This window comes from Rutilus rutilus (assembly GCF_951802725.1).
Source record: "Rutilus rutilus genome assembly, chromosome: 18".
NCBI lineage: Eukaryota > Metazoa > Chordata > Actinopteri > Cypriniformes > Leuciscidae > Rutilus > Rutilus rutilus.
Window position 1 is genome coordinate 19941960 of NC_140231.1, and position 10883 is coordinate 19952842.

The following is a 10883-nucleotide window of genomic DNA, read 5'->3' on the forward strand; positions in this document are numbered from 1 at the left end:
CAGGTTTGCATGCAGCATTTGCCAAGGGTTTGTTCTACTACACCAGTCCTTCCTGCAGATAAAGCAGAAAATTAGTGCACGTTCATGAGAAAGTGAGGCTGTTATCCAAATTTGCGGTCCACACATCTGAACCAGATGCAGCAGCAGCAATTTTCCTAAAAGTGACCTAAAAGAAGAACTAAAAAGTTACACATTCTAGAGACAGACCATTCCCTGCCTGTTTAAAAAGAAAAAATAACCAACTTTGCAGGCATCATAGAGAAACCACAAAATGGTTGCATTACTATGACGTTTCATTAAGAGTGTGCCTGAGATTTTGTCATATACTTCTAAAACCTTGGTTGCATTCTTTTCTTTTAAGTTTGATAACGTCAAGAATGTTTAATTAGTCTTTCTGTGCTTGATATGCATGGCATTTCATTCTCTCTCCTTCCCAGTTGTCTGTCTTATTGTCCTTATTATATAGTGGCTGTACAAATGATGATTTCAGCTGCTTTGGTGTAAATACTTGGTAAACACACCTTTGATTCTCCTGAATTTGCTACCTGAGATTGGGGGTGATCAGAGGTGGGTAGAGTATCCAAAAACTGTACTCGAGTAAAAGTACAAGTACTTATAGAAATATTTACTCAAAGTAAAAGTAATAATCTTAATAGTTACTTGAGTAAGAGTAAAAAAGTATCCAATGAAAAAACTACTCAAGTAGCAAGTTTCTAGTTACTTTGGATAATATAGGCATATATATATATATATATATATATATATATATATATATATATATATATATATATATATATATATATATATATGAAGACTTCATGATGCAAAAGCCTCTGAGTGGCATCTGAAATTTTCTTCTAAACCAAGCATTTTTATCAAGCTCGTATATTTAAGTTCAGTAATTTCACTTTAATGACGATTAATAGGTACTTTTCATTGCCATTTAAGTGAAATAACTGAACATACACATACAAGCTTGATAAAAATGCTATTTTAGGAGAAAATTTCAGATGGTACGGTTCAGATGGTCAAAACCTCTGAGGAGTCGTTAATGCAACTGTTAAGATGCGTGTGATGCGTGTTCATAATATCTTTTGCCTCTGAAGTCCTCATATATATATAAAATGATATTTAGATTTTTTATTTATTTAAATGACTATTATTATCATAAGTAGATAGGCTATCTTTGCAACAAAAACAGAAGAGAGACTAGCATTATTTCTGCCATCTGTATAGCCCGAAAATCATTGCCTGTCCTTTGGTTTGTATAATAGTAACTTATACAACTACATTTGGATTATTAGACAATGTCGAAATAAAGTGAATCTGCAGAGTGTTGCATTCAAAGGCAATTGACAGAGAAGAAAGAGTTAAAACACGTGCTCGCGCTCATGACTGCTACTGAACATCTGAACAAAAAGAAAAAAAAAGTACATCGACGAATCTCCATCTGTCTGTTCTCCAAAATATAATCAAATGTATATTTCTGCAAGCATGTTTAAACTGGTTAACTGTGTCTACGGCAGGCAAAGGCATTCGTTATCAAGTCGAGTTCGCACGCCATTGCGCAACAAAAAATTACACACAAACTACCGCGGGATGACGGGTGTTCATAAACTGTGAACAATGGTAGCTTTATTTAATGTATAAATTAATGTATATGTCCAAAAAACGGGTAATGTCATACTTTCTAGTAGTGCTATCGTGGCGTAATAATCTGTTTGGTTGTAAAATGCATTGAGTGAAATGAAATCGAATACATCGTCCAGTGGAATCATTCATTCACAGACTGCTTACGAAGATCTTCAACTAATAAAGACTTTCATCGCTGGCAAAAATATGATGCATTTGAAGATTTGCTCTCACTTGACTGTACTGTAGGTCCCCGGCCACTTCATCCAACGCTCTTGATCTTCCTGACTCCGAGTCGAGTGTGAATTGAAATCACTTCAGACGATTCAGTGCGTGCAGGAACTGAACAGATCATTCAAACTGATTCGCGAACCGATTTAGACAGATCTGCCAACTTGTTTGATGAAGTCTTTTAACAGAATCGACTCAAAAGAGTGATTCATTTGTGAATTGAGCATCGCTCAAACCCAGAAAAAATATACAACCAGAGAATGTCTAATACAACGCGCTTGGAATAGACTACGCATTTAACAACACATATTGCATTAAACTAAAGTAACGAGAGGAACGTCGCCCAACGTAAAAGTACAGTTTTTTCATTAGTACTCGAGTTAAAGTAAAAGTACCCACATTCAAATCTACTCTTAAAAGTAAAAAATTTCCAAAAAAGTACTCAAGTAAATTTAACGAAGTAAATGTAGCCTACTTCGTTACTACGAACCTCTGGTGGTGATTATTTTGCTTTTTAATAAAAGTATATTAAAATGAGTAGCCTAATTGTTCATATATTCAAATTGATCCAATAGAAAAAAAGCTGTGAAAACATGGCATTTTGAAAATATATATATAGGCATATATATATATATATATATATATATATATATATATATATATATATATATATATATATATATGAAAAAAATAGTAACCTGTATGTGTTTCTTGCTTTCTTTTCACTCACAGTACTCTCTAAAAATTGCAGATAATTGTTATGAATGTTTAAATTGATGTCTAGAGAAATACAATGATTGACAAATGACATCCAGTCATATTTACAGATGTAAACTTACTCCTTGAGATTAGTTTTTGCAATACACAATTTAGACAATCTCTCAAATCTAGCATAATGTCGTTTTAAACATGGAATTTTAAGATGCTTCTGGTCTACAATCTGAACTCAGATGATGATCGAAAGAAGAAAAGTTTTCGTCTTGAATGCAGCGGAGAACGTGTGTCATGTAATTCTTCTGAATTACGAAGCAAGATCATGCGACAACATTTATTTAGTAACTAACAACGTTTAAGTTTTGTTTGCGGTGAGTGGAAATTAAAATTCCACTAATTCTCGTTTTGCTCTGCGTTTTCAGGTAACGTTACAAAAGAAAAAAAGAAGAGCCAAGGAAAACGACGAAAATTTGACACATCTATGCGGAAACGACATTTATTTTATACATTAGAATTAATACTATCATACTGGATTAAATTCGTGTCGATTTCTGATTTTGAGTCGAAAGGAATGAAGATTCAGAGTACATTAACGATGCTTAAACATTAATAACTGTCAAATTAGATTAGATTAGATCATCTAAGGAAACAGCAGGATGTTAAATGCAGGCATTGCGAATATTTACACCATTTTCTTCTTGAAAGCAAACAGTTTTTTTTTTCCTGTAATAACTTTGAACCCGAGCTGAAGATGTAAATTCAGCTGTGAGCCAGTGAGACGCTCTGGTCTAGTGCGAGACTGCCAGTGCGATGCTGCCACCAGCGGTTGGTCTGCGTACTGCACGCGTAAACACTGGGTTTTTCAGTTGATACAGTGTAAAACATGAAAAATTACAGTAAATTCATAATTAATAATTCGTAATTAATAAAAACGAGGAACCTTCACGAATTTGCGTGTCATCCTTTGCGCTCTATGCCCAGCAATGGTCTCTGGATGCCAGCCAATCAGCGGTTAGTGTAATCGAGCGTTTGTCGAGCGTTTTTTAGATTTGGGCCAATCAGCAGCTCGGATAATCGAGCGTTTATCGAGCGTTTTCAGCTTTGGGCCAATCAGCAGCTCGGATTATCGAGTCTTTATCGAGCGTTTTGGGCCAATCAGCAGCTCGGATTATCGAGCGTTTGTCTTAGTATTTACATAGCAGAGTAAAACAAAAATAAATAGAATATTACGAATGTACTGATATAACATTGTCTTCCCAGAGTACTTTTACAATGTACTGACATGGAATTTGTCGATGTATTGTTACGTCTTGCCGTCAATCGCTGCATGGTTTTGATATTTAAAAGATAGTTAATTAACTTGAACGTCAACGTCAGGCGTCCTGTTTACACATTTAAACCATATTTACACTTCGAATTTCGACTCCAAACTGTAGTAAACTACATCTACAGGGTCTAAGGAAGATAACAGGTAGTCTGATCAAAGATTAAATACATTTTTGAGAGATCGCTAGCATGTAATGTAATGCATTGCATTGGAAATGAATGGGACTGTAGCTAGGATGCTACAGTTTAATTACAACATGTGACGATCTCTGAAAACAAAATTAATTTATTAAAAGACCATACAGTTAGTATCTTTAGACCATTAAGATTATAATATCACCACGTGATATCAAAATATAAAGGTTAAATGTATGTTTTATGAATTAACAATAAGCCTGTTTGTTTAATGGCTGCCAATGCATAGGGGGCTAACCCTGGGGTCATTATTTATTTACCTGTTGTGTCACGTTATGTTAATTTATTAACGTTAATATTTCAATAGTGAATGTGTAGTACTAGTATATCATTAATCTTATGTGTGATATTCCTGTTAATATGGCAATTAACATGTAGTTTGACCTGTAATGCTCGTTTAATGCGGAGCAGCTGAGATACCACCGGGCGCACGAGGAGGCCCGGGCTCGCGCCACTCAGCCCGGGTGTGAGGGCGAGACGCTTGTTGGCTTCGGGGACTACAAAGAGGCCACCCTGAAGGACCTGTACGACTCCAAGGAGAAGAAGCACCAGACGTAAGTCCTGTTGTGGTGAAGGGCAGTGGACTGTTGACAGGGTGCTGTGACTTGTTGATATGCGTGTTAATCTTTGATCATTGTCTTGCAGCTTTGTCAAGTGGCTACGGCGGAAGGGCATCCAGGACCCGCCGGGCGTGGAGCTGTACACCGAGACGGGCAGGCTGACCAAGGGGGGATCAGCCTGCCGGTGTACCGTTGTGCACGAGGCTCCACGTCCCTGGAGTCGTTCCACCTGCATCTCAACCGCTTCATTCCAGGTAGACCACATGTTTCACTGTCATGTCAATCTTTCACTGTCATCTACTCATTGTCATTCACATTGTGTGCACTGAATAAACTGCTAAACACATCTGTGTTCCTCCTCAGGAGAAAGTGCCAATCCCTGGCACTTCCAGGCATTTCTCCTGGAGGGGTTGACGCGGTGGAACGAGGACAGCGCGGCGTCCATGGCACAGGAGGGACGGCCGCTGCTCCGCTCCTACAATGGCCCCCTTGACCAGCTCAGCCAAAGGGTGCTTGGCACGAGTGTGGTCAAGGATTACACCAAGCCCAGGGAGTACACCGGTAAGAACACTCAAGCCACCGCGCTTACACATGTCCACACTGAATGATATTTGTACCAGACTGACTGATGCGATTTGTGTTGTTGTACTTCAGGGGAACTCATCGGCATCGAGTACCTGTACTCCCAGACGGGCAGAGTGCTGCAGGACGTCAGCTTGGACCCTGAATGGCTGAGGAGGAAGAAGGCTGAGCAGAGGGAAGCGGCAGGAACAGTCGTCGCTGCCCGGGCCGGCGTGCCACAAGTACAGAGGTGCAGGAAATGCGGCCAGCCAAAGCGGAGGGAGACCGGATACACCCGCTACGGCAATGTACTTTTTTGCTCTGCCGCGGCGGGTAAGAGTGTGGAGGACTGGCTGAGGGAGATGAAGGACAGGGACCAGGGTCGAGCCCCGGACTGATTTCGCATTCTCGCTGGGGCAGGTGTATATAGTTGTGTGTGTGTGTGTTTTTTTAAAGACATTGACTTTCCCCTCCACAAGGACCGGGACCTTGCCGCGGTGTGGAGGCTTCCTACAAACACCGGTCCACACCTGCCACAACTCTTCTACAGCACAGTGACACTATGCTTGAAAAAACATTGTGTATCCCATTCACACCTGTGTAACATTGCCTTTGTACTATTCTGATTCTTTGCACTGACAAGTTATATAGGCCTATACTGTGTGTCTGCTGCCTATCATATGGTTTAAGAAAAAAAAAAAAACATTGTCTGTCCCATTCACACCTGTATAACACATTGTCATGCCTTTGTGCTGTTCTGATTTTATGCACTGACAAGTTATATAGGCCTTTTGGACATGTGGGTATGTTCATTAATGTGGTCACTGTCTTTGGAGTTACGTCCAGTGGCTGCGATGCAAGATACCGGACTGCTGTATCCATGCATGTCTGTACTGAGCGCTTATACTATGTGTCTGTCTGCTGTGATTGATGTGGTTTTAAAAAAAAAGCCTTTTATGCCACAGGTACTTCGCACTGTAGTGTTGCTGCATTATGTATCCATGCATGTCTGTACTGAGCGCTTATACTATGTGTGTGTCTGCTGTGATTGATGTAGTTTAAAAAGAGAGGAATAAAGCCTTGTGCCACTGTTCTGCATCCATACCACTGTTCTGCATCCATACCACTGTTCTGCATCTTTGCACAGAACAGTTATGCCATGTGTCTTCTCTGATGCTTTATTATTATTATTATTACTAGTGCAAAAAATGCCCGTGCAAAATCAGTTTTTGTGTGTGTTTTTAGTAATTGTTGGTTTGGTGTGTGCTCATTGTTACAATTACACAGCAAAAGTTCAATGACATTTTTATTTGTGCATGGTAGAAAGCACACAGTGAACTCCGAGAAAAAGTTATGCTTGAGCAAACAGTTTGTGAATAGGCAACTACAATGATGCCCGTGAAAGAGACTGTGAACGCATTGATAGGATATGTTAAGTTGGTGAATAGCATAGGCTACTATTACACAGTAGCGATAGCGTTAAGCGCACCAGAATGAAATATAATATTCAGAAGTAAACAGCATAGCTGACTTACAGATTCAGTTTACAACCACAAATGAATAAGCGCCTCGATTCAGGGAGCAGTGCAAAGTGCCCATGCAAAATCAGTTTTTGTGTGTGTTTTATAAGCGTGTCGATTCAGGAAGCAGTGCAAAGTGCCCGTGCAAAATCAGTTTTTGTGTGTGTTTTTAGTAATTGTTGGTTTCTTGGTAAAGAAAACACATTTTTACTCAAATTAATCAAAATGGATTTATCACGTTTTGGAACCAAACTATAATATTCAGAAGTAAACAGTGTAGCTGACAGATTGTCAGAATGTTTATTTTTAAACCACAACCTTCTTGGGGCTTCTTTGACCGATCATGTTTATTTTTAAACCACAACCTTATAAAAATGATATATTTAACGATATCTTTTGCATTTCTCATCCAAACAACATCAAACTTGGCACTGCACTTACTCGTGCCCGTGGCAAGACACCTGTCGAATTTGAAATCCATCGGACTAACGGTTCGAGAGATATGCCATTAACAGACACACACACAAACAGACGTTTCTGTAATTTATAGATTACTAGTGCAAAATGCCCGTGCAAAATCAGTTTTTGTGTGTGTTTTTAGTAATTGTTGGTTTGGTGTGATTGAATGCTCATTGTTACAATTACACAGCAAAAGTTCAGTGACATTTTTATTTGTGCATGGTAGAAAGCACACAGTGAACTCCGAGAAAATGCTATGCTTGAGCAAACAGTTTGTGAAAAGGCAACTACAAATGATGCCCGTGAAAGAGACTGTGAACACATTGAATAGGATATGTTTAGTTGGTGAATAGCATAGGCTATTACACAGTAGCGATAACGTTAAGCGCACCAGAATGAAATATAATATTCAGAAGTAAACAGCATAGCTAACATATAGATTCAGTTTACATCCACAAATGAATAAGCGTGTTGATTCAGGGAGCAGTGTGCAAAGTGCCCGTGCAAAATCAGTTTTTGTGTGTGTTTTTAGTAATTGTTGGTTTCTTGGTAAAGAAAACACATTTTTACTCAAATTAATCAAAATGGATTTATCACATTTTGGAACCAGACTATAATATTCAGAAGTAAACAGTGTAGCTGACAGATTGTCAGAATGTTTATTTTTAAACCACAACCTTCTTGGGGCTTCTTTGACCGATACAACCCTCTAATGTCAGATTGTTTATTTTTAAACCACAACCTTCTAAAAATTATATATTTACCGATATCTTTAGCATTTCTCATCCAAACAACGTCAAACTTGGCACTGCACTTACTCGTGCCCGTGGCGAGACACCTGTCGAGTTCGAAATCCATCGGACTTACGGTTCGAGAGATATGCGGTTAACAGACACACAGACAGACAGACAGACAGACAGACGTTCCTGTAATTTATAGATAGATTATCATTATCAGGTTTTATTGTGTTGTACTGTATTGTAGTTTAAAATAAATAATCTATTTCACACTGTAGCCTACTGCTGCTGTTTGGTGTTTTCTGCATCTATACATCATCAACAACAACAAATGAAATTTAATTGATGTTTATTTTACTGAAGAAAAAGGTGAAACAAATAATACACGGCATGTAACTTTTATTTATACATTGACATATAAAATAGGCATTATATAAATATTTAATTGATATTTATTTTACTGAAGAAAAAGGTGAAACAAATAATACATGGCATGTAACTTTTATTTATACATTGACATATAAAATAGGCATTATATAAATATTTAATTGATATTTATTTTACTGAAGAAAAAGGTGAAACAAATAATACATGGCATGTAACTTTTATTTATACATTGAGATATAAAATAGGCATAATATAGCCTAAATATTTAATTGATATTTATTTTACTGAAGAAAAAGGTGAAACAAATAATACACGGCATGTAACTTTTATTTATACATTGACATGTAAAACAGGCATAACGTAAACGTAACAATGTTTAACGTGACAGATTTTAACGTTTCTGCCTCGGCCGGGATTCGAACCCGCGTCTCAAGGATGGCTCGTTCGCGCGACTGGGCATGCGCGAAGCTATTTTTTACAGGCGCTACTCTATGCCCTATGCTCTATGCCCAGCAATGGTCTCTGGATGCCAGCCAATCAGCGGTTAGTGTAATCGAGCGTTTTCAGCTTTGGGCCAATCAGCAGCTCGGATAATCGAGCGTTTATCGAGCGTTTTCAGCTTTGGGCCAATCAGCAGCTCGGATTATCGAGCCTTTATCGAGCGTTTTGGGCCAATCAGCAGCTCGGATTATCGAGCGTTTGTCACAGTATTTACATGGCAGAGTAAAACAAAAATAAATAGAATATTACGAATGTACTGATATAACATTGTCTTCCCAGAGTACTTTTACAATGTACTGACATGGAATTTGTCGATGTATTGTTACGTCTTGCCGTCAATCGCTGGTTTTGATATTTAAAAGATAACGTTAGTTAATTAACATGAACGTCAGGCGTCCTGTTTACACATTTAAACCATATTTACACTTAGAATTTCGACTCCAAACTGTAGTAAACTACATCTACAGGGTCTAAGGAAGATAACCAGGTAGTCTGATCAAAGATTAAATACATTTTGAGAGATAGCATGTAATGTAATGCATTGCATTGGAGATGAATGGGACTAGGATGCTACAGTTTAACTACAACATGTGACGATCTCTGAAAACAAAATTAAATTATGAAAAGACCATACAGTTAGTATCTTTAGACCCCTAAGATTATAATATCACCACGTGATATCAAAATATAAAGGTTACATGTATGTTTTATGCATTAACAATAAGCCTGTTTGTTTTAACGGCTGCCAATGCATAGGGGGCTAACCCTGGGGTCATTATTTATTTACCTGTTGTGTCACGTTATTTTAATTTGTTAACGTTAATATTTCAATAGTGAATGTGTAGTACTAGTATATCATTAATCTTATGTGTGATATTCCTGTTAATATGGCAATTAACATGTAGTTTGACCTGTAATGCTCGTTTAATGCTGTGCTGTGTCATTTCTTGTCATTGTAGAGATGGTTTTTGCTAACCTAAAAACGACGGCCTCGCAGCAGCTTCTCCTGCGTGCCTCTGATGAGGCGGTGGCCTTCATCGCCGCTAAGGGGCCACACGGGACCGCCGCTGCTGCGAGGGCCAAGAAGCCGGAGAAGGGCGGTGACCCTGGTAACCACATGCTGGTGCTGGGCTGCCACAGCATCCAGTTTGGTAAGTACCAGGGTCAAACGTTCCGTTGGCTCCTGGAGAACGACGTGGGCTACACCAAGCAGTTGGTTGCTAGCCACCAGCGGGAGCGGGAGAAAAGTGCCTCCGACAGCCCCCTTATGGCCAACAAGGACGCACTCGCCCGGTACTCGTGCGCCCACCCTGCTTTTGCGGAGCAGCTGAGATACCACCGGGTGCACGAGGAGGCCCGGGCTCGCGCCACTCAGCCCGGGTGTGAGGGCAAGACGCTTGTTGGCTTTGGGGACTACAAGGAGGCCACCCTGCAGGACCTGTACGACTCCAAGGAGAAGAAGCATCAGACGCAAGTCCTGTTGTGGTGAAGGGCAGTGGACTGTTGACAGGGTGCTGTGACTTGTTGATATGCGTGTTAATCTTTGATCATTGTCTTGCAGCTTTGTCAAGTGGCTACGGCGGAAGGGCATCCAGGACCCGCCGGGCGTGGAGCTGTACACCGAGACGGGCAGGCTGACCAAGGGGGGATCAGCCTGCCGGTGTACCGTTGTGCACGAGGCTCCACGTCCCTGGAGTCGTTCCACCTGCATCTCAACCACTTCATTCCAGGTAGACCACATGTTTTACTGTCATGTCAATCTTTCACTGTCATCGACTCATTGTCATTCACATTGTGTGCACTGAATAAACTGCTAAAGACATCTGTGTTCCTCCTCAGGAGAAAGTGCCAATCCCTGGCACTTCCAGGCATTTCTCCTGGAGGGGTTGACGCAGTGGAACGAGGACAGGGCGGCGTCCATGGCACAGGAGGGACGGCCGCTGCTCCGCTCCTACAATGGCCCCCTTGACCAGCTCTGCCAAAGCTTGGCACGAGTGTGGTCAAGGATTACACCAAGCCCAGGGAGTACACCGGTAAGAACACTCAAGCCACCGCGCTTA

At 40.0% G+C, this 10883-nt stretch overlaps 1 protein-coding gene across 1 annotated transcript; it reads left to right on the forward strand.

Moving 5' to 3' along the window:
* Positions 1 to 4975: 4975 nt before the first annotated feature.
* On the forward strand, positions 4976 to 5617 carry LOC311277642 (uncharacterized protein; the record flags this gene model as incomplete). The annotated part of the gene is made up of 2 exons (XM_084388011.1): positions 4976 to 5219; positions 5313 to 5617. Exons 1-2 carry the CDS (start codon positions 5102 to 5104, stop codon positions 5615 to 5617), a joined length of 423 nt encoding a protein of 140 aa, XP_084244137.1. The 5' UTR covers positions 4976 to 5101.
* Positions 5618 to 10883: the final 5266 nt, after the last annotated feature.